This window comes from Scylla paramamosain, unplaced genomic scaffold, assembly GCF_035594125.1.
Source record: "Scylla paramamosain isolate STU-SP2022 unplaced genomic scaffold, ASM3559412v1 Contig33, whole genome shotgun sequence".
NCBI lineage: Eukaryota > Metazoa > Arthropoda > Malacostraca > Decapoda > Portunidae > Scylla > Scylla paramamosain.
The window spans coordinates 322,501-347,500 of NW_026973698.1; the positions used below are offsets into that span (position 1 = coordinate 322,501).

Consider the following 25,000-nt stretch of genomic DNA (forward strand, 5'->3'; position numbering starts at 1 on the left):
CGCGTCAAGGTGGCCGGTGTGAAAGCTGCGAGTCACAGGTGTCTTGTGTTGAACAACACCTGTTCTTAACAGTGACACGGGACTTGTGCTGTCAAGGGGGTGTAGCTCAGTGGTAGAGCATTCGACTGCAGATCGAGAGGTCCCCGGTTGAAACCCGGGCACCCCCTGCGATCACAACTTTTGGCATTTTGAAACAACAAGCCTTCTCGTGAAGCTGGTGCTTCTGTGACGTGACAAGAGTGCTGTAATAAGATGCCGTAGGAGCTATACTACATTCCTTGCTGCCTAGAGGCCGTGCTGGCGAGCAGCGAGCCAGCGAGGCTCTGTGGTGACCCGTTCCTTTTGCGGGAGCAGAACCTCGATCCAGATCCAGATAAATCCTGCCCGCCCCGCCCCGCCCTGCCTCTCTGCCTGAACAGTCTGTGTGAAGGTAAAGAGATGAAAGGAACAGCTTTCATGGTTTCTCAAGAGAAATGTTTGTGAATACTGTGTGTTAAGTTTGATGAGGCAACCTCTTCAGTTCTTTATATGCACCGCAAAGATATCCACACACAGCTGACGTGCTGCTTCTGTTGTGTGGATGTGGGGGAGAGGGGCTAACTGGGTGATGACTTGTCGTGGGATGTGGGGGGAAGGGGTTAGCTGGGTGATGACTTGTGGGATGTGGGGGGATGACTTATAGGATGGGGGTTAGCTGCGTGATGGGTTGTCATGGGATGTGGGAGGAGAGAGAGGGGTTAGCGTGATGACTTGTTATAGAAATGGAGCCTCAAGACACCGGATTGGTCAAATAGAGGGATTAGTAGTGGATCACGCACCTCCACCTGTCTTCATTGACTGCCTGTGTTGTGCAGCCAGGGGAGGATATGCTGCTGGAGAACCAACAAATCTCAACAACACTGAATCACAAGCCAGAAATGTGTAGTGGTAGTAGTAGTAGTTGTAGTAATAGTAGTAGTAGTAGTAGTAGTGGTAGTAGTAATAGTATTGATAATAACAACAATGATGATGATGATGATAGAGATAGATAGAGCCATAATTTAGAGTGTCGGGAGGAAGGAATGAGCAGCGAGAATCTGATGCCTTTTGATTTAGAGAGAGAACCAAATTCCAAGAGAAACAAACGGAACTGATACCTCATCGAGTCATGGAGAGTCAGTTTTTATGTCTTTAAATAGCCTGTTACTTCCCTGCTGTTAGTGGGACTCGGGGAACGTAGGGACAAGAAGGAAGAGCGCTGCACGACAAAACGCTAACGCAGCTCCGCTGAGCCGCCAAAAGATTCAAGAAGCCATTGACTAAAACGATTGGCGGAATGAACGAGTCTTCGGTGAGTTGTCCTCCCGTCCTCTTTTCTCTCTCTCTCTCTCTCTCTCTCTCTCTCTCTCTCTCAATTAACAGTTAAGTGCGGACGCTCAGTTCGAGCCCTGCCCTCCTCGACACGGGCCTCAATAATGCCGCTGCGCGTGGAAGGCGCCGTACGCAGCCTCCTCCCACGTGGTCACCAAGGGGCGCCCGTCGCTCCCAAACACCCGCACGGAGGGCGAGGGCCAGACGGGCGTCCTGTCGGGTGCCGGCGGCTTCTGAATGCTCGCGGCCGAGCCCCGTCCTGCTGGACGCTGTCGTTGCGCGTGGAAGGCGCCGTACGCGGCCTCCTCCCACGTGGTTACCGAGGGACGCCCGTCGCTCCCAGACACCCGCACGGAGGGCGAGGGCCAGACGGGCGTCCTGTCGGGGGCCGGCGGTTCTTCCGTGCTCGCGGCGAGCCGTGCCTCGCTCTTCACCCGCGCGGCTAAAGCCTTGCGACGGGCCCTGCGCCGCCCTGCAGCGCTTGTAGTCGCTGCAACCGTAGGAGCCTCAGGCACGAAGGGAGGCCCGTCGCTCCCATGCACCCCCACTGAGGGTGCGGGCCAAACGGGCGTCCCTTCGGATGCCTGGGGCTGCTCGGTGCTGTCAGCGGGCGGCGTGGTCTCGGCGGCCACTGCCGCAGGAGCCTCATTTTCTAGTGAGGCAGCCTCGCTTTCTGCCGAGGCTTTCCGAGCAGCCAGGGCCTTGCGGCGGGCCCTGCGCCTCTGCGTGACGCTCATCGTAATTTTAGTCGCTTCAGCTGCAGCTGTAGCGACTGAGGCAGCGACTGAGGCCTCAGTCGCTGCAGCTGCAGTGGCCTCATTTTCTGTTGAGGCTTCTGTATCGCTGTGAATCGCTGCAACGTGGGGGAGGCAGCTGATCTCCGGGGCGAACACGTCCAGGCCCTTCTCCTCCGCCTCGTCCACTTCCTCAGCCCAGGTCTTGACAACCTTGGGCTCCTGCTCTTCCTGCTCCTCCGCCACCTCCACCTCATCCAGCTCTGCCTGCCGCGCCTCCCCCACATCCTCGGCAGCCACCGCGGCGCCGTTTTCTTCTTCTATGACTTTTACTTCATTAATCTCCGCGACGGTCATGTCGTTTTCATTTTCTTCTTCGCTATTTTCCAAGAGCGCTGTATTACTGGCCAAGGGCACCAAGGATGACTCGGGATCCTTGTGCTTCGAGCGGCGCCCGCGCTTCTTCCTCTTGAACAGCCTGAAGAACCACCCGAAGCAGCCGCGGCAGCCCCGAGTGTCTTCGTCTGCCTCTTCCTCAGCCATTCGTGAAGTTTTGGGAGACATGTCTCTAGACTTTGGCTGGTCCTAACAGACCCTCTGAACCCCCTGCACCCTCGGTACAAAAATTGTAATTATCAAACTATGCAAATGTTTTGTGATTGGCTGAGCTCCGCCTCACATCAAGCAGCTCATTGGCTCAGCCGCCTCACTCAACTCCAAGCTGCCGGGATGCACGCGTATCACAAGTTGACTATGGATTTATTCAAGACCGGTGGGAGCTGGAACATCCTCGCTACAGCAGAGGTGAACCTGGCTCCGCTCCATGCCGTGCATGGGATTGAAAGGAGGCTGAAATGCAAGGATAAAAAGTAAAAACATAAAAAAGTTGGAGAGAGAGAGAGAGAGAGAGAGAGAGAGAGAGAGAGAGAGAGAGAGAGAGAGAGAGAGAGAGAGAGAGTAATGGCAGACTCTTTCCTTGCGGCCTTTCCGTGTATCGAGCATCAATTCATCATCTCAGTGTTTCCTTTCTTCCGTTCCCTCGTATGCTTTCTCTCTCCCTTCTCCTATTACCCATTCTTTTTTCCTCCCTTTTCATTCATTCATTCTCTCTCTCTCTCTCTCTCTCTCTCTCTCTCTCTCTCTCTCTCTCTCTCTCTCTCTCTCTCTCTCTCTCTCATACACCAAAAGGAAAGAAAAGAAAGGTGGCAAGTGCGCAAAATAAAGCAAGGCAAGGAAGCAGGAAATGAGAAAAGCCGTAAGTGTAAAAAGATGTTAAAAATGCAAAAAAAGAAAAAGAAAAGAACATAAGTGAAAAGTCAGAATTGCCTCACCAATACACACACACACACCTACCAACACGCATTATTCAATCTGTCTCTAATCTCCCTCTTGGTCGCGTGTACCTCCCCGCCTCCACACACACCTCAGTAGGTCAGCACACCTGAACACCACACACCTGCTCTTTTCATATATGTCTGAATGAAGTCTCTGAGGTAGTCAAGGTCTCTCTGTCTGTCTGTTCGTTTGTCTGTGTGTTTGTCTGTGCTTTCGTATTTAGTGTATATTAATGTGGGTTATTTTTTTTCAGGTAAGGGAGTGAAAACAAGAAGAGGGAAGGTGAGTCTGGGCAAGGTTCTCTCTCTCTCTCTCTCTCTCTCTCTCTCTCTCTCTCTCTCTCTCTCTCTCTCTCTCTCTCTCTCTCTCTCTCATTTATTTCCTTTCTCCTAATTTTGAAATCTTAATTGCATATTTCCCTTCATAGACTTATTTCTTTGTATTTGAGTAATCAGATTTCTCTCTGCCTGTCTCTCGTGTTTGTCTGTCTCGTTGTCCTGTTTACCTGTTTGCTTACTTGTTTGTCTGTGTGTACCTGTCTTTCTGTCTCTGTCTACTTGTCTGTCTTTTTGTCTGTTTACCTGCTTGTCTGTCTGTGTGTGTGTGTGTGTGTGTGTGTGTGTCTACCTGTCTACCAGTCTGTCTGCCAACTTCTCAGTCTACGTGTGTGTGTGTCCATTTGTATGTATGCCTGTGTATCTGTTTATTAATGTGTCTGTCTGCTCGTCTAACTGTGTCAAGCTGCGTGTGTATCTGGCTGTGCATTGATAATTGCTTCACATTTCTATGCACATTTAATAAACAAATGATTGGTTTTATTTAATTAAAAAGTGCAATGTTTATTAATCATGCACCATTCCGTTCCCTGCTCATATGTGTAGTTTTGCAGTATTTCATTTCGATAAGTTCTTAAAAAAAAATGTAGGACAGCATGTGTATTTTCAGATGAGAGAACAAATACAGGTACCAAAAAAGTCGAGGCGCTTTTTTTATATTCTTTTTTATTATCAGCTTGTTTTATTACCTGTTACTTAAAAATGATGGGTGACTTCTTCCCTCTCTTAAAAGATTCAGTTTCCTTCCTTACTTCCTTTATAAAAAAAAAAAAATTACATGTACACTTTTCTTCGTTTATAAGAAATACATATATAATTTTCACCTATTACCTTAAAAAAAAAAAAAAAACACGATCCATTTTCTTTCCTTTACCAAAAATTCACAAATACGGTTTATTTTCTTCACCGAACAGTACAGATACAATTTCCTTTACGTTTTAAGATCCACCTGCAACTTCTTCTTTGCGTAACGCCCAACCTGATTAATTAGTCAGTCAATTAGTCCCTCTCGTAGATGAACAGGTGGGTAGGTGGCTCGGGTAAGCATTTAGGCAGATGCGGGGGGTGTATAAATTTGTGAGATAGGCAGGCAGGTACTGTAAGTAGGCTGTTAGGAAGATAGATAGGCAAGTGTTAAGGGAATGTAGTGTATAAATTTACTGTCATTGGCTTTTTCCTTCATTCCATTTTCTTTCCTTTGATTCTGGTTCACTTCATGACTCGATGCACGTTTGTCCTTCTGGGGATTTTCAGTTTGGCTTCATTGAGTCATCGCAGCCTCCTGGTAGTTACTTTTCTTCGTTTTAAGCGTCTTTTTGTTGAGTGATTTCCATATTTTGTCTATTTATCTGTGTGTGTGTGTGTGTGTGTGTGTGTGTGTGTGTGTGTGTTCGGCTGTCTATATATCTTTCTATCTACATATTTATTTATCTATGTCTATCTACCTGTGTATCTATGTCTATCTATCTATCTATCTTTTCTTTCGTTCTATCGTTTTTTCTTTTATTATTTCGTTTTTCTTCCTTCCTTCCTTCCTTCCTTCCTTCCTTTCTTTCTTCCTTCCTTCCTTTCTTTCTTGCCTCCTTTCTTCCTTCCTTATTTTCTTACTTTTTTACATTACTCACAATAATCACCATTATGTTTTACTGTACCTGGATTTCACTTTAATTTAGTCTTCAGTTTTATCCAGTCAATATTCATTCATTACCTTTGTGGAGATGTGGAGGGGCACTGACTCACGATTGCTGCCGTGGAATGGACTGTAGTGGTGGTAGTGCTGATGGTGGTGGTGGTGAGGGAAAGTTTGTGTGGAGAGGAGAGGGGAAAAAAAATTTGATCAGTAAGAACGGGTCTATTGGTGGCCATTTCTGTGCAAAGAGAGAGAGAGAGAGAGAGAGAGAGAGAGAGAGAGAGAGAGAGAGAGAGAGAGAGAGAGAGAGAGAGAGAGAGAGAGAGAGAGAGAGAGAGAGAGTTACATTTATCGTACTGAATGAGGTGGCCAGTCGTAACTCTATATTAAAAGAGAGAGAGAGAGAGAGAGAGAGAGAGAGAGAGAGAGAGAGAGAGAGAGAGAGAGAGAGAGAGAGAGAGAGAGAGAGAGAGAGAGAGAGAGAGAGAGAGAGAGTTACATTTATCGTACTGAATGAGGTGGCCAGTCGTAACTCTATATTAAAAAAGTCATATATCTGTGAGAAATGTGAGTTATGTAAACACACACACAATGAAACAGTGCTAAAAAAAATAATAAAATACAATAAAATAACTAGAATCGGACCATTTACTCATATCAATACTAATGAAACACTTCGAACATTATTAAGTTGAGAGGGCAGAGGAAAACATTAACTATTTTCGTCTCCTCCGTTCATAAGTAGAATTGCGTGCCTGTGAGTGCGTTGGGGAGGTTCAACACGGCAAAGAGTGGCGCTGTAATGGAAGAGTGAAGGCGTCTAGGGAACTACATAAAAGCACCCTTAAAAAAACATTATTCGTCATAAAAACGCACAGCATTTTTTTTTCTCTCATGTCACCGCTGCCTCCTCCTCCCACTCCCACCCCTCCTCCTCTTCCAGTTCGACGGTAGGTGGGGAGAAACCTTCGCCTTTGCTATCCCACGTCTCTTACTTTACATTAGATATTATAATGCATCATAAGCAATCATTCTTGTAAGGGACCAACAGGTTTCATAGCGTTTGTTCATCCTTTGTGTTCATTTGTGTTCCTCCTCCTCCTCTTCCTTCTCTTCCTCCTCTTAGCCACAAGTGCAGGGCTCGTGGTGCCAGCTGCTGATTGGTGGATATCGGCTGGGGGAGAAATGGAGGAGCCAATGAGAATGCTGGATTTAATATTATAATTGTATTGGATAAACTCCCTCAATCCACCATTATCCTTGACTTGCCTCTCACCTCACGTTCTCTCTCTCTCTCTCTCTCTCTCTCTCTCTCTCTCTCTCTCTCTCTCTCTCTCTCTCTCTCTCTCTCTCTCTCTCTCTCTCTCTCTATTCCTTTCTATTAGCTTTCCTTTTTTTCGTCTTTTATTAACTAAAGTACATAAAATTCTCTCTCTCTCTCTCTCTCTCTCTCTCTCTCTCTCTCCACGGTCGAGGTAATGAGCGCGATGAGGCGGCGGAGCGAGGACAAGTGGATGGTTGGTGGGTAATGAGGGTGGCGCGAGCTGGCCAGGCGTGGGAGTGGAGGCGGCGAGTGAGTGGAGTGGCTGTAGTGGTAGGACTGATTTGGGGAGGTTATGGGTGAAGGAGAGACGCCCATATTCTGAAACACTCCTACGCTACACCTCCTCTACTTTCAAAAGGCTGTAGTTGAAGTTGCACGGACTTTTAAGTGTGTCTATATGATTTTCTTCACAGATTATGAAGACTTCTTGATTATTAACGGGAGAAATATTCTTAAGAACAAGACTATTCATCTCTTTGGCCTTGGAAAATGGTAGTGGTGAGAGAGCAAAGCGTTTCTGATTCCTGGCCAAAGAAAGAGAGATAAAGAGAAAGAGGTTAGAGGCTGTTTTGAATGTTTTGAAACGCTTTGCCATCTCGCCACGACTATTTTCAAAAGCCACAGGGATGATTAGCCGGTTTCCCAAGGGTGTTTCTTATGTTAATAATGTAAAACTCTTGTTAGGTAGAATTTTAAAACACTTAAAAAACCCGTGTAGCTTCAAATAGGTGCCTATATATATATATATATATATATATATATATATATATATATATATATATATATATATATATATATATATATATATATATATATATATATATATATATGATAGTAAGATGGTTTAGCCACGTAGTATGAAGAGAAGACCAGGAACCGATATAAAGAACTTGAAGAAAACCAGTTGAGCGAAGAAGATCGAAAGGAAGATAGAGAGTGAGATAAAGGGATGGAAATGCGGGGGAACTGGAAAGAATGGAAGTGAAAAAGGAATATGCAAGAGACAAACAAATAGGGGAGACTCGTGCATGGCGCTAAACCCTCTCTCTAGGGAAACGGCGAAAGGAGAAGACTCACGCACAATACTTGAGTAACTTCTTTCTCGCCCTTCCTCCGTATGTGCCAAGCCTTATCTCTCTCCCAAGGCCTCTTATCTGCTTACAATCCATCAGCTACCAGGGTTTGTTTAGGGGGATTATCAGCAGATGAGAGGACTTAAGACTGAGTGAAGGCGCTAATTACAGTGGGAGGGGGCATGATAGTTACTTGGTATGTCTTGTTCAAGGACTGTCACATGTAGGCCTGGTGACTTCTTGTTGGTTCACTAATCTTATATTTCTGTTCTAACGACTATTAAGCATGACTGCAATTTCTTCATCGTGCTACAGCTGGTTTGGTCATCCTCTCTTAACATTCACAGCGCTGTATAAAAACTATTTGCGTGGCAGCATGGATAGAAAGGGTGAAAGAGAATCTGAGGTTATTTTTTTTCTCCCTTAGCTGCAGAAGTATTTATGAGACTGCACCATAAGAATGTAAAATAGTTGTAAATTATCGTAGGAACACATTGCCTGCTAGTGTAAGGCTTTAATGCAAGTCAAAGTGATAGTTATGAAGCGTTCCATGTATTTTCCTACGTGGAGGAGTAATGGACAGAAGTAACTTGATAACGTCCCAGATGTACCCTCTTGGGATGAAATTGGCCGGTCGACGTGAACAGGCTTTACTTTTTTTAGATTCTGAACCGTAATCCTCAACATTCCGTCTTATCTCTCCTACTCAGCGTCCCCTAAGCATCCTCTACAAGGGAAGTTATCTGGTGATTCAAGGGTGTTTTTATGATTCTAATGATAGGTTAACAAGGATTCTGCATCACCAATAACAAAAGCACCGATAATAAGACGACTAATCATCCATATGGCCCTAGAAAATAAGCTCCTTCTCAAGAGCCATGGTGTCGCCGATGATGATGGATAATTGTAGCTGCCCCTTTCACTCTCTGCGATGCAACTTTGTAAGCAGACTCGATACCGATCTTGATGATCTTGATCTTGATGGTACAGGTGGCTCATGATCACTCCCAAGACAGGCCTTTGGATTGGCAACTCTTGTAGAAGGGGGGGGGGAAAGAATCAAACAGCATCCTGTACACTAATTGTTCCTACACCTGGCACGCTACATTCTCTCCAGAAACTCTTTCACCGCCTCAATCATCCTTTCATTCGCCTCTCTACACAGTCCCAGCAACAACATCATCCATTCCTTTCCTGTCTTCTCCACTCTTTCATTCCTATCATGCCCTAACTCAGTCAGTATCACTTGCATCATCTCATTCCTGTCTCTGGCATACTTCACACAATCCAGCACCACATGCTCCACCTCTTATCTTCTCCCTTGTCGCACATCTGGCACACTTTGCTGCGGGACTCGGACCATCTGTAACTCCTTGCATTCACATCCATACACTGTGCCCTCGCTCGGAAGAGAAGATCACCGCCCAGGCTTCCATCATACCACCTTTCATAACTCGGGGCCTCTTTCTCCTTGTACCATTCCAGGGTCTTCTTTCTTTTCATCTCATTCTTCCATTCATTCAGTCCCACACATTTCACTTCTTTGTCTATCTCATTCTTCTATTTTCTCACATCCCATTCGGCTCCCACTCTGCCTCCTCTTGTTACCACCCATTCATGCTCATTTTGATTCCTCCCGGCCATTCTTATCGCCCACACAACTTGCAATCCATTCCTGTCTGTCATTGTCATGCATCTCTTCCTCCATTTGCTTCCACTTTCATTCCACAGGTACACCTTCCTTGCTATTCTTGCATCATCCATTCTCTCAAGCCTAATCTTGTACCTAAGTGTGGCTTTTGTGAGTCTTTCCCTAAAGGTGCTCCATTCCATATCACCTCTCAAGGCTTCAACTGCTGTGCACCTCGGTGCACTCAGTGCCATCCTTGCACTGAGTGCACCTATTCTGGCCCACTTCTAATTTATCAATTTCACTTTCCTTAAATGCAATCACATCCATACCATACATTATAGATGGCACAGCCACACTCTTCCACACTTCTCTCAACACATCATACTACTTGCTCTCATCCTTGCCACGCTTCCCAATCGACCTACCCACTGGTTTACCATACTTATCTTTTCATTCTTTGCCTTTGCACACCCACTGGGACTCATCCACATCCCTAAGTACTTGTATTCTTGCACCTGCCTCAACTCATTCTCTCCAAGTCTAGGATGTTCAGTGTAGAAGGAAGGATGTTCAGTGTAGAAGAGGGGGACAGTTGAGTCATTGAAGAAGAGGGTATAGTTGTCTGGAAGGTTGTGTCGAGTTGATAGATGGAGGAATTGAGTTTTTGAGGCATTGAACAATACCAAGTTTGCTTTGCCCCTATGAGAAATTTTAGAAAGATCAAGTCAAGCGTTCTGTGGCTTCCCTGCGTGAACTGTTTATCTCCTGAAGGGTTGGACGTCTATGAAAAGACGTGGAAAAGTGCAGGGTGGTGTCATCAGCGTAGGAGTGGATAGGACAAGAAGTTTGGTTTAGATGATCATTAATGAATAATAAGACGAGAGTGGGTGATAGGACAGAACCCTGAGGAACACCACTGTTAATAGATTTAGGAGAACAGTGACCGTCTACCACAGCAGCAATAGAACGGTCAGAAAGGAAACTTGAGATGAAGTTACAGGGAGAAGGATAAAAGCCGTAGGAGGGTAGTTTGGAAATCAAAGCTTTGTGCCAGACTCTATCAAAAGCTTTTGATATGTCCAAGGCAACAGCAAAAGTTTCACCAAAATCTCTAAAAGAGGATGACCAAGACTCAGTAAGGAAAGCCAGATCACCAATAGAGCGGCCTTGACTGAACCCATACTGGCGATCAGATAGAAGGTTGTGAAGTGATAGATGTTTAAGAATCTTCCTGTTGAGGATAGATTCAAAAACTTTAGATAAGCAGGAAATTAAAGCAATAGGACGGTAATTTGAGGGATTAGAGCGGTCACCCTTTTTAGGAACAGGTTGAATGTAGGCAAACTTCCAGCAAGAAGGAAAGGTAGATGTTGACAGACAGAGCTGAAAGAGTTTGACTAGGCAAGGTGCAAGCACGGAGGCACAGTTTCGGAGAACAATAGGAGAGACCCCATCAGGTCCATAAGCCTTCCGAGGGTTTAGGCCAGCGAGGGCATGGAAAATATCATTGCGAAGAATTTTAATAGGTGGCATGAAGTAGTCAGAGGGTGGAGGAGAGGGAGGAACAAGCCCAGAATCGTCCAAGGTAGGGTTTTTAGCAAAGGTTTGAGCGAAGAGTTCAGCTTTAGAAATAGATGTGATAGCAGTGGTGCCATCTGGTTAAAAATAGATGAGGGAAAGAAGAAGATGCAAAGTTATTGGAGATATTTTTGGTTACAAACCACTGAACGACCCACGTAACAAACCGCTGATTCCTCATCCCCCACAGGCTCTTCCGAGTCCCGCCTCCACCTCAGCCTGCACCCAGACATGTCACCACCAGCTGCTCTTAGTACATAAACGGACCACCACAAACCTTACCCAAAAGTTGTCTTCATCAGCTACACCACCAATTAACAATTATCAACGCCTACTTCCATGCATGATTAAGTTCTAACGATCATTCACTTACCTAACATCTTGTTTCCTTGTTACGTAATATCCTTAACTTTTGTTTCTCAAACTCCATTTACATTTCTTGTGCATATAGTTGCCACTACACGGCAAATTCCACTCAGTCTCGAATACGAGGCTTAAAATTCACCAAAACTCACCAGACTGGGGACGGGGGCGGGGCTATGTTGAGAAGCGCATGGCCGTGACGGAAGTGGGGGGAGGACGAAGCGGATGTAATACAATGAGTAAGAAACTAGTAAAATGGAAAAATAAGAATCGGTAGACGGAGGAAACTAAGAAAAAAATAGAAAAGGAAAATTAAGAAAATAAGACAACAGAGGGAAAGTGAGCCACAGAAGAGCTAGCAAGTCCACCCCTCACCACAGCTGCTCACGAACTGAGCCTCCCTGCCTGTCCTGACTCCCTCCTCTCCTGAACTTGTCTTGTCTCGCTTCACTGTTCCGAAATCTCGAGTACAATTAACACGCAAACCATCTTACGAGAACTTTCTTTGGATGAAACCCACTCACTATAAGATGCACATTATCCAGTCGCTTTACAAATTAATGAATCCTAATAGTGACAATGATACTTAAAATGTAATTTCCAAATTAAGACAAAAAAGTATGATTGGCTAGAATGACACATGGCAACATATTCCGAAGCAGTGACATTCATTGGCTGTTCCCCTGCTTTTTGTGAATGACTATTCGCTTGTTAAGGATAATTGCTTACCTTGTGATTTCACGTTTTTTTTTTACAAATGGTTACATGAACAAATTTTGTTAATTTTACATTCCTAAATAGTCATCAAGAATTTGTGTGATATCGAGCAGGAAAGACTGCTTTAGGATAAGGAAATCTGCACACTTAAGTACGCATTAAACGAGTCAATGTTTCCCTTTTCCGTCAATTATACGTCATGGCGTCAGCTGTTGTCTTTGTCATCATTGTTATTAATGTTATTTCCACTTGTTATTTCCTGTTACACTAATTTTTTTTTCTCAAAATCAATCCCTTTTTTATTTCCTAATTTATATCCTCATTCTGCCTGTAACTTGTTGTGTCTGTCATTACACTGGCTCAGCTCATCAAGGTCACCCAGCGCGTCTGAAGGTCACTATTGACGTTTTGTGGTTATTTCAATCTTGGGGTCATCAGCAAACATAACAGGGCCATTTTGTAGCTATAAATCACCTTAAGGGACTCCACTTGGTTAATCATTCAAAACAAAGTATTTTTCTCTAATTATTTTCCTCTTGTTTAAAAATTTTCCCATTCATTTTTGTATCCTTGAAGACTTCTTAGATTTTTGCCTTCTTTCTTTCTCTAATTCTTCATTTTTCATCAGCGTTTTTTTTTCATTCAATTCCACTTATATGTCATTTTTTCCTCTAATTCTTCATTTTTTCCCTATTATTTTTCTAATTTTATTGGATTCAATTTCACTATTATGTTAATTTCTTTCTCTAAGTCTTCACTTTTCATCAGTATTTTTCTTTTCTGCGTTCAGCTCCACTTATATGTTCATTTTTTCTTCTAATTCTTTGTTTTTTTAATTTTTTCCTAGTATTTTTCTCATTTTATAGCATTCATCTTCACTATCATTTTAAATTTTTCCTCTAATTTTTCATTTTTTCCTAGTATTTTTCTCATTTTATTGCAGTCATCATCACTATCATATTATTATTTTTCTAATTGTTTCTTTTTCTGATTCTTCATTTTTCCTCAACATTTTCTTTTTCATTTAGTTCTAGTGATACCTTGTTTATTTTTCCTCTAATTCTTAATTTTTTTCCTAGTATTTTTCTCATTTTATTGCAGTCAACATCACTATCATATTAATTTCTCCTCAATTTTTTTCTCTAATTCTTAATTTTTTCCTAGTATTTTTCTCATTTTATTGCATTCATCTTCACTATCATATTAATTTTTCCCCTAATTCTTATTTTTTTCCAAGTATTTTCTCATTTTATTGCATTCAGCATCACTATCATGTTCATTTCTCCCTCTAATTATTTCTTCCTCTAATGTTTTATTCCTCAGTATTTTTTGTAGCTCATCTTTGGCTTTAATAATTTCCTTTTCCACCTGTGAGTCAGTAGCAAACTCTTTCACTCATTCATTATCTACTAAATCATATTATTTCTTACATTTGCATTTTGAAGCCTTGATAACTATTTGCACCAGTTATCCCCTCAGTGATAAGCTTGTAGAGAGAGAGAGAGAGAGAGAGAGAGAGAGAGAGAGAGAGAGAGAGAGGGAGAGAGAGAGCTGGCCACTCTACCCATCACTGAGATACGCTGCCAGACGTATGATGTTTACCTCTCTCTTCATATCCTCCTTTCACTTCCTTATTCTCTTCACAACACTGTTTAAATCCTTATCAATGCTTTTTACACAATTAGTACTTGTGACTCAATACTGTACTGTGATGGTAGCAGTAGTAGTGATAGTAATAATAATAGTAATAATGGTAATGGTAATGGTAGATGGTAATGGCAGTAGTTTTAACCCTTTACTGTCTGAAATATTTTCCAGCTGTAAAAAAAAAAAATCTTTCATTTCATTATCCTTCTTCTCTTAAGGCAAAAATAAGCATACAGGCGCGTTTTATTCATTTATTCAATTACAAATAAAATCCATAAAAAGGGACATAAATGTCCATTAAGGCGTATGACAAATTCATGTTCTCAATAGTACTACCAATGAGTTTAGGATTTCTTAAACTTTTAAACCTTACATGAAAGAAAAAAATATATATATATGTGAATGACTTCTCATGTTTGTACTGAACATTCATGTGATAATATCTCATCTCTGATTAATGAAAAGAAAAAAAAATTCCATAAATTGACTTCGAAGAATTGTTCCTTTTTTTTTTTTTATTTAGCACAATCCTTGTGTGCCGCCTCATGTTGCATGGAAATCATAGAAGCAGTTCCTTCTTGCATCACAGCACAGGTGAACTTTGCATTACATACAATACATTTGTACTTTTCCCTTACAGCCTGGCAACTTGCATGTGCCCCTATTTGCACTGAAAGCAGGGAAATGCCCAACATTGTCTTGCCGTGCGTCTTTTTCTGAAATTTTCTTGGTGGTTCTCCCAGTTTTCCTCTTCTGAGCAAAGGCACTGTCCACAGCATTTGAAGGTCTTCCTCTTTTTCTTGTCACATCTTTCCACCACACATCAGGGACCTCGATAGTCTTAGCTTGAACTCACAGAGACTATTTTGCTTACGAGAAGGGACTCACTTCCACAGCAGTTGCTGATCGTCTGTACTGTAACCAACAGTTTACCACAGTCATGTCAAGTAAGTGAAATACAAGCCTCTGATAGTATTTCTTTGCTTTGAAGGTTGTAAGCAAGTAATTGGTCACACAAATCAACACCTCCCATATGTTTGTTACAATCTGCTACAATATTGGGCGTGGGGGTTTCAACTCTGTCTTTAGTGTTCTTGTCGTGCCTGGAACATTTCTCTGTTGGCCATGATGTTGTAAATGATGATACAAGACACACTGACTTGGTATCCATCCACTTGACACCTGAAATTTTTGTGTCCCCAGTTTTCGTTTCCCATTCATCATGACAACCTGTACCTTGAGCTGCAAGTTGTCTGTCTGACTTGAACGTCAAACCTTCTAGCCTCCTTGCCTGCACTGTGCCAGAACACCATATTCCCCTCGAGGCTGAATGTGCAATGAGGGGCACAGATGTGAATCAACTGTCAAAGTATAGTCTGTGATTATTCATGCTCGGTATACTTTCAGCAAGATGCGGACTGCATTCGAGATTGGTTTGAGACCTGGAACATAAGGCTTGCCAACAACTTGCATTTTTCTAGTGTAAGACATAAATTCATACACCACACCCATGCTGTCTGCCAACACAAATATCTTATAACCCCATTTATGAGTTTTTTTTTTTTCTTGAATGTTTACCTCTCTCTTCATATCCTCCTTTCACTTCCTTATTCTCTTCACAATGCTGTCATACATGACTGACCTTGGAAGGGACCATTTGCTCATCTACACACAGGTTTTCTGTCGTGGAGATTTGTGAAAACTTCTCCTGTAGGTGGTTAACTAGAGGTCTCACCTTGCATATTTTGTCAGTTTTGTCTAGTGTCGTGTTGTCAACAAAATGCAGATTTTATTTGATTTCCTTCATCCACTTCATAACACTCATCCCCGCTAACTTCGGCATCACTGGCAGCTAACAATGTTTCCACCAGCCTTTCGGTGGTGTTTGAACTTTTATTTTGTCCGCAGAATGCAGTAGTACTGCAGCAACGAGAGGGTCCTGCAAGAATATTTACTTGTCACTCATTGTTTTTAATTCATTACACATCTATGGTGTTATAGTGTAAATCAAACCAAGTTTAATATGTAACAAAACTATTTGCATGTCATTGCAAAAATATATCGGTAGCATAACAAAGACGAAAATATTGCTCATTTACATAATAGTATTCATTTGCCTAATAGGACACAAATGTCACCTTTAAACAAGCACTACAAATGTTTGGCAAAGGGTGATATGAGGATTTTTGTGATGTAAATATGATCCTTAGGTGTGAGTTTATCACAGCAAATTTTGTCATAATTGTACTTTACCTGGAGATACATCCAGGATGCAGTGAAACTGGCTGCTTTGCGCAACCTCCGGCACGCATCCACCTGCTCTCAGTGTCCTGGTTCAACTGAGAAGCGGCAACCATTCCAGTGTAAACAAAGGTGCCGATCGAAAGCTGAAACGGGACTTGTATGTCCTGACTGGCGAGCGAACTCTGATACTTGACATCCGCAGAGTTAAAACCATGTATTCCAAGAGGGACATATTTGTCCTCTTCGACAGTAAAGGGTTAAGACCCCTGTACTCCCAAAGCAAACCTCGCCTTTATTTTTCAGGGAGAGTGATCTATACTATCCCTATTACTACTACTATTATGACTATTTCCAGGTTAAGAGTGACTACCTGGAGGATGAAAGCAAGGCGGCAGAAGGCATGGATTTCGACACAGCCATCCAGCTCGCTTGCATCGAAATCAAGCGAGTCTTTAAGGTAAAACTGCGGAAAAACACAATTTAGGTCGAGAGGTCGAGAGAGAGAGAGAGAGAGAGAGAGAGAGAGAGAGAGAGAGAGAGAGAGAGAGAGAGAGAGAGAGAGAGAGAGAGAGGGGGGGGGAGGGATTGTAGGTGAACTTGAAGGAGAAATAGGAGGAATGCTCTAAAAGACTCTAGTTGAAGTTGTAAGGGTTTTTAAGGGTGTTTTTAAGACTCTAGTGACAGATTAACAACATTTCTTTATTACTGACAGGAGAAACCCTCTTTTAAAAGGCTCTAGTTGAAATGATGCGGGTTTTTAAGGATGTTTTTAAGGTTCCAGTAACAGATTAACAATGTTTCTGCATTACTGACAGGAGGAAAACTCTAATCGAAGATGTAAGGTTTTTTAAGGGTGTTTTTAGGGTTTAAGTGACAGATTAACAACATCTGCATTACTGATAGGAGAAACACTTTTAAAAGACTAGTTGAAACTAAGTTTTTTTTTTTATTTTTTTTTTAGGTTGTAGTGACAGATTAACAACATTTCTGCATTACTGACAGGAGAAACGTTCGTTTAAAAGGTTCTAGTTGAAGTTGTAAGGGTTTTTAATTTTTTTTAAGGTTGTAGTGACAGATTAACAACATTTCTGCACTAGTGACAGGAGAAACACTTTTGAGAACCTTGCTAACCATCACTGTGGCTTTATGAAACAGTCAGTGGTGACCTGACCTAAGCCTGTGTGACCTGATCTTCTCCAGGCTCGTGTGTGTGTGTGTGTGTGTTTGCGTGTGTGTGTAAGTTTGTTTACTACTACTACTATTACTCATAAAAGTAATAATAATGACAATAATTATGATAATAATAACACTACTACTACTACTACTACCGCTACTACTACTACTACTACTGCTACTACTACTACTACTACTACTACTGCTACTACTACTACTACTACTACTACTACTACTACTACTACTACTGCTACTACTACTACTGCTACTACTACTACTGCTACTACTACTACTACTACTACTAATCATAAAAGTAATGATAATAACATTAATAATTATAATAATAATAATAATAATAATAATAATAATAATAATAATGATAATAATAATAATAATAATAATAATAATAATAATAATAATAATAATAATAATAATAATAGTAATAATTATAATAATAATAATAATAATAATAATGATAATAATAATAATAATAATAATAATAATAATAATAATAATAATAATAATAATAATAGGATTAATATTATTTACAGGGTGTAGCAAAAATTGAATATATATATATATATATATATATATATATATATATATATATATATATATATATATATATATATATATATATATATATATATATATATATATATATATATATATATATATATATATATATATATATATATATATATATATATATATATATATATATATATATATATATATATATATATATATATATATATATATTTTAATTAAATATTATTTATTATTACTATTTTCATTATTATTGGGCTGCTAACATTTCTCTCTCTCTCTCTCTCTCTCTCTCTCTCTCTCTCTCTCTCTCTCTCTCTCTCTCTCTCTCTCTCTCTCTCTCTCTCTCTCCCTCTCCCTCTCCCTCTCCCTCTCCCTCCTCCTCCTCCTCCTCCTCTTCCTTCTCCTCCTCTATAAGTGTGTATGCATGTATGTTCATATATTTGTACTAACACTTATTGTAGTAGTAGTAGTAGTAGTACTAGTGGTGGGGAAGGCGATGGCATGAATACTGTACATTGTTGCCAAATATATTCTTAGTAATGTTATGTTATTTTGAAGTGGCAACTGTGTATGTATGTATGTATGTATGTGTGTTTACCTGCCTGTGTCCTGCCTCCTTACAGTTGCGTTGAAATCGCCCATGACGACAGTGGTGCCGGCATCCACAGTGTGCTGCGTCAGTACTCCGCACTGAGCATCATGACAATAAGGGGAGGCATCTGGAGGTATATATACGCCTCCTAACTTCAGTTCTGGAATGCATCACAAAACCACCGTGGCATATCTGGTCCTCAGCATCCACGTCAACTTGCTTCACACTGTGCATCAGTGCATCCTGGCCAAGCATCACCACTCCTCTATTGCGTCCACTTCTTGACACATTTCGGCACACACTAAGTCCCGGTACTTGTACGTTGAAATATTTTGTGGCTTCAAGAATCCAAACGATGTCAAAGTCCAGAATAAACTTCAGTATACTTGGCTCTTGTAACTTGTCTTTGAGAGCAGCAATATTCCACCAACAAAGCTTCACCTCTCTGCTTGCACACAAAAAACACGAGGAGTGAAGCTGTCGATAATGACGCCATCTCTTGGCAGCACGCGGTTCTTCCAATCGTAAGTGATATTTACTCCGGCATTCTCAGCTTTCTCTCGCTCTTCTCGCTCCCTCTTCTGCAGACGAGCAGTTTCTCTACTGATTGCAAGGTGGACGTCCTTTTTAATGTACACTCGCGACATCTGTGCTCCAACGTTCCGTAAATTTTTGGCTGCATGAAGTATCCTGTCTCTTTGATTTTGGTCGCCAACAGTGACGAGAATCGGTGTCATTTTCCTTTCATTCTGTTGTGCCAGTCGCCTCACAATCCATCCAGTTCAATCAACTGCTTCGGTAGGGCTTACCGCGTTCATCACATTCATTACTTTCTCATAGTCAGTTGCACCAAGATCATCTCTGTCCTCTGGTGGGCCTGTTATGATGAGACTCCGTTGTCTTTCCTTAGCATCTAATGACTCTAGGAATCGCTGTTGTTGATGGATCATGTCAAAAGCAGTTCTGAATTTGTCAGTCAGAGTCTGAACTTCTCTTGATTCAGTGATGCCACCTCTGCTACTGCTACTCTGAGGCTTCGAAGCTCTTCCAGAAGGATTCTGTTTGATGGCTCCTCATCTCTTGGTTCATTTATGAGAGCAGACAAGGCTTGTTTTAGCTGGGCATTTATCATTTTATCAATATCACTTATTGTTAGAGCCTTGACAACAGAAGCATCACTGTATTCAGCCATGATTATCGTTAGTTGTGTACAGCTATCGTCAGATTGAGGTGGCAAAACTGCGTTGCCAGGAACGCGTTACTAGGCAACACTGCGCATGCGCAAACCACAGCTCCCGAGTCAAGACGGGTTCCTGAACAGCCACTTCAGGAGGAGGAGGAGGAGGAGGAGGAAAAAAAAAAAAAACATGAGGAAAGAGAAAAGCACGAGAATGGCAAAGTGAGAGAGCGATGAGAAGGATACAAGGAGAAAAATAGAGAAGAGGGACAGAGGGAAAGCAGGGAATGAATGATAGAGACTAAGAAAACTTTTTATCAAGTACTAAAAGCCAAAACATGTAGAGGGTTATAGTAGTAGAAAGTGCAATGCTAACTGGCATTTGTCCAGCACTACCAATTGTGACACAACCCCATGCAGTAGCCAGCGTGTTTCCCGGCCACCTCATTCCCACAGCAGTGGTAACACGCTCCCCTGCTGGAGTGAAGGGCTCTCCGTGGTGCCTCGGGGACACCTCCAACTTGCTACTGTGTGTGTGTGTGTGTGGTGGAGTAGAAAATTGAAGTGTTGGAAGTCTCGTGAACTCGGTACCCTAAAACACACACACACACACACACACACACACACACACAGTCAGTTTAGTGATTAAAAAGAAAAAAATCTTAATTCAAACAAGATACAAAATACAAAATTACAAAAGATAAAAAATCTCTCTCTCTCTCTCTCTCTCTCTCTCTCTCTCTCTCTCTCTCTCTCTCTCTCTCTCTCTCTCTCTCTCTCTCTGTCAGCAACATATGGCCTTAATAAATACCGCTCTCTCTTTTTGCTGTAATATTTTTTCATCACTAGGAAACATAGCAGGCTGTGCATTTCCATTGAGTAGTGATGAGAGCCTGGGAGGAACAAGGAAGGAAGGAAGGAAGGAAGGAAGGAAGGAAGAAAAGAGGAAAAACAAAGACAAAATGAAGAAAACATCAATCACGGGAAAAATACGAATAGAAGATTATAAAACAGAGAGAGAGAGAGAGAGAGAGAGAGAGAGAGAGAGAGAGAGAGAGAGAGAGAGAGAGAGAGAGAGAGAGAGAATACAAAGCAAAGGAAAAAAGAAAATAAAATGTCATCCAAACGAGTAGACGAAATGAAAGGAAAAGGCAAAGAAAAAAAAGTAGAAAGAATTAGGATAAGTGATGGAAGGGAGGGAGGAGAGCAAGCGGTAGAAGAGAGTAAGTAAAAACCTCGTGGTGGAAGCAGATGAAGGGGTGGAGGCGGAACAACGGTGGAGGGGCAGGAGTGGAGGTGAGAAGAGGAAGTTATAAAGATTGGGAGAGAGGAAATAACAGAGAGACGTGAATGAACAGCGGGAAAATGCATTACAAGATGGAAAGGAGGTAAAAGATGCAGATTTACGTAATGTAAACAGATAATCATGAAGAAATAGCACGGAAGATAGAAGGGACAACAGGGAAATTAAGAGACGTGAATCAAACGTAGGGAAAATACACTTAAAGATGGAAAAGGAGCTGAACGCTGGAGATTTGTATTATGTGAATAGTAAAAGAAAAATAAATAATTGAGAAAATAAAAGTAAAAAGATAAGACAATACAAGGATGAAAACGTGAATGAAACGCAGGAAAAAAAAAAAATACGCTAAAAAACGGAAAAGAGTCGATGGATTGAGATTTATATTATATTACTACCACCATCACCACCACACCCACCACCATCACCACCACCAGTAACAACAGTAATAACAACAACAATACATATTACCTAACTCTCTAAAGTCTCCAGTCTTTCAAGCTTCCTCCGCCAAGTCAAATAGAATAGAGGGAAGGAAAAAAAATACTTGAGAGGTGAGAAAGAAAGTTTAATGAAAGGTGACCGCGATCTGTGCCTCTCTGGCCTTGCTGGGAGGGAGGGAAGGAGGGAGGGAGGGAGGGAAGTAAATGTAGTGAAAGGAGGGGTTGCAGAGAAAATGGAAAGGGAGGTAAAGGGAGGTAATTTCTCTCTCTCTCTCTCTCTCTCTCTCTCTCTCTCTCTCTCTCTCTCTCTCTCTCTCTCTCTCTCTCCCCTACTTATCACAACGCATCCCATGTCACTCTTACCTCCACCACCACAACCACGACCACCCAAGTCACCGAATAAACAAAGATAAATTTTGTTAAAATAAACCTACCTAGGTGGTGGTGGTGGCGGTGGTGGTGGCGGCGGCGGCGGCGGCGGCGGCGGCGGCGGTGGCGGCGACGGGGGCGGCGAATGTCGGAATGAAAATTTAGGAAAAGACAAAAAATTAATCGAAATTTTGGGCTCTTGGACTTGTGGAACTTGATGCGTGTTTGCCGTTCGTTCGTTCGTTTGCTTGTTTGTTTGTTGTTTGGTGTTTTTGTTGTTGTTGTTGGTGCTGTTGTTAAATTAAGACTGTGAAGAAGGTTTACATGTTATTTGTCCTCCATAACGTGAGTGAAAGTGTGCGTGAAACTCAAACTGGGGATGGTAGTAGTGATGGTAATAAAGTAGTAGTAGTAGTAGTAGTAGTAGTAGTAGTAGTAGTAGACAGTAAAACAGCCCACATCTAAACCTCTCTAAAAATCCAACACACTTATCCTAAACCCTTAAACCCTTCTCAAAACCCTTAAACTCTAAACACCCGAGCCACTACAATCGTTCCCAAAACACCAGATGCCCTCAGCACCCTAAATCCCTTGTTGGACTCCCCTTAACTCCTTCCAAACCCTTACTTCCCTTCTCCCCTCCCCCTCACACCCTCCACTCGCCACAACAAAGACCTCTCCTGCTTGCATCTTGATACCAAATCTTGTTTCCTTTCCTCCCACTTACTTGCCGTTGTCTCCCTGCCTCTCCACCCCTCCTCTCCCCAGCCCCGCCCCCTCCGGAGGAAAGGTGAGTGGCTAATGCTCCCAGCCACGGCGGGGGAGAGTGGAGGCGGGAGAGAGGGAGAGGATGTGAGGAGAAAGATGTGTGTCTTTGTGACCTGGAGATAAGATGGAGAGAGAGAGAGAGAGAGAGAGAGAGAGAGAGAGAGAGAGAGAGAGAGAGAGAGAGAGAGAGAGAGAGAGAGAGAGAACGTATGATAACGAAATCCCCCAGGCCGTTGGTCAGCTCATCCCTAATCTCCCCCCCACCTCCCCCACACCTCCCTGGGCTGAAAGAAAACAACCGCCACTCCATTCCTGACTTCTTGAGGATAATGACGCTCAGTTAAGACCAGAAGCCTCACCGCTATTGAGCCAGTTAGTTCTTCATCTCCTTTTAAGTTAATGCATAATCGAGAGAGGCCTGTGTGTGTGTGTGTGTGTGTGTGTGTGTGTGTGTGTGTTAAGGGGTATAAGTAGGCAGAAGGTCTACATGTTACACACTTAAAGGGGTGTTACCATTCTTTGTACAGTGAAATTTGGAGGGCTGCTGTACTCTCTCTCTCTCTCTCTCTCTCTCTCTCTCTCTCTCTCTCTCTCTCTCTCTCTCTCTCTCTCTCTCTCTCTCCCTCTAGCCCAAGAAATGAAATTAACCCAAATAATCAAGAAAACAAATACTTTATTATTAAGTATAACTACTAAGAAAATACTAGTAGATATATTAATTAGAATAAAACCAGAGGAGGAATATTTAGGAATACATAATAAGAAGGAAAAAAAAAAAAAACAGGAGACATGTCGAGCTACAATAAAGAAATACAATATACTATTACATATCAATGCTAAACTACTTGAAGAAAATACATGGAGGAGGAGGAGGAGGAGGAGGAGGGGGAGGAAGAGGAGGAGAAGGAGGAGGAGGAGGAGGAGGAGGAGGTGGAGGAGAGGAAAGAGGAAGAGGAGAAGGAGGAGGAAAAGGAGGATTCTTTCATTCCGCTCCCCTTCCCTCCTTACCTGTAATCTTGAAGAGTGGAAGAAAGGGAAGGTTAATCGGTGTGTGTGTGTGTGTGTGTGTGTGTGTGTGTGTGTGTGTGTGTGTGTGTGTGTGTGTGTGTGTGTGTCTATATATATATATATATATATATATATATATATATATATATATATATATATATATATATATATATATATATATATATATATATATATATATATATATATATATATATATATATATATATATATATATATATATATATATATATATATATATATATATATATATATATATATATATATATATATATATATATATATATATATATATATATATATATATATATATTCTGTCCACCTCTCTAACGCAAGAGTTAACCAGTATTCTCAATCATTCATCCCTTTCTCTGGTAAACTCTGGAACTCCCTGCCTGCTTCTGTATTTCCACCTTCCTATGACTTGAATTCCTTCAGGAGGGAGGTTTCAAGACACTTATTCATCATTTCATGACCATTGCTTTGACCCTTTTATGAGACTGGCATTTCAGTGGGCATTTTTTTTTTTTATTGGATTTTTGTTCCCCTTGGCCAGTGTCCTTCCTATATAAAAAAAAAAATGTGTGTGTGTGTGTGTGTGTGTGTGTGTGTGTGTGTGTGTGTGTGTGTGTGTGTGTGTGTGTGTGTGTGTGTGTGTGTGTGTGTGTGTGTGTGTGTGTGTGTGTGTGTGTGTGTGTGTGTGTGTGTGTGTGTGTGTGTGTGTGTGTGTGTGTGTGTGTGTGTGTGTGTGTGTGTGTGTGTGTGTGTCATGTTACTTGCCAAGTTTACCCTGAAAAGGGACACATTTTCTTAGTGTTCCTCGTGTTCCGTTTTCCTCCTGTGTATATCTTTTTTTTTTGTTGTAAATTAGTAGAAGATTTGTTTACTCATTTTATGTCACGTAATATTATTCTCTTCTTAATTCAAGTTCTTTATATATATATATATATATATATATATATATATATATATATATATATATATATATATATATATATATATATATATATATATATATATATATATATATATATATATATATATATATATATATATACCAGCCCTCAATTAAGCAATCATCACACACACACACACACACACACACACACACACTAACATTTACTCTTATTTTTCTCCCTCGTTTTTTTTTTTCAAGGGGAAACTAAGCAAATTTCTAAAAAAATCCTAACAATACTTAAATCATGCAAACTGAAGGGGAAGGAGAGAGAGAGAGAGAGAGAGAGAGAGAGAGAGAGAGAGAGAGAGAGAGAGAGAGAGAGAGAGACGTACACTACCTGTGAAATTGGTAATAATCCACACACACTGTTTCTGTCCACACCGTCTCTGGTTTGGTTGGAGGTGTTTGGTTAGGAGAGTTTGTTTGGTTTGGTTTGGTTGGGTAAGGTTAGGTTTGATTAGGTTGGGTTAAGTGTGGTTAGGTTGGGTTAGGTGAGGCTAAGACTTGCTGGTGAGGTGAGGTTAGGTTTGGTTAGGTTAAGTTGGATTGTGTTTGGACTAGTTTAGTTACTGATTTAACTGAATTACATAGAATTACATAAAAAAAGCCACAACAGACCTTGCGGTCCTCACGAGGTGACCTGACCTAGGATTAGTAAGCTGATAGTAGAAGAAAAGGA

At 41.6% G+C, this 25,000-nt stretch overlaps 1 protein-coding gene and 1 non-coding gene across 2 annotated transcripts in view; one reads left to right on the forward strand and one right to left on the reverse strand.

Moving 5' to 3' along the window:
• Positions 1-95: 95 nt before the first annotated feature.
• Trnac-gca (transfer RNA cysteine (anticodon GCA)) lies at positions 96-167 on the forward strand. Its single transcript has one exon. It is a non-coding gene; the product is annotated as a tRNA-Cys (tRNA).
• Positions 168-6,013: 5,846 nt separating this feature from the next.
• LOC135097834 (uncharacterized) overlaps positions 6,014-25,000 on the reverse strand; it is a 127,846-nt gene continuing 108,859 nt past the window's right edge. The window contains exon 8 of the mRNA XM_063999905.1: positions 6,014-6,558. Within this exon, the coding sequence (XP_063855975.1) occupies positions 6,452-6,558 (107 nt within the window). The 3' untranslated portion in view covers positions 6,014-6,451. The remainder of the gene's footprint in view (positions 6,559-25,000) is intronic.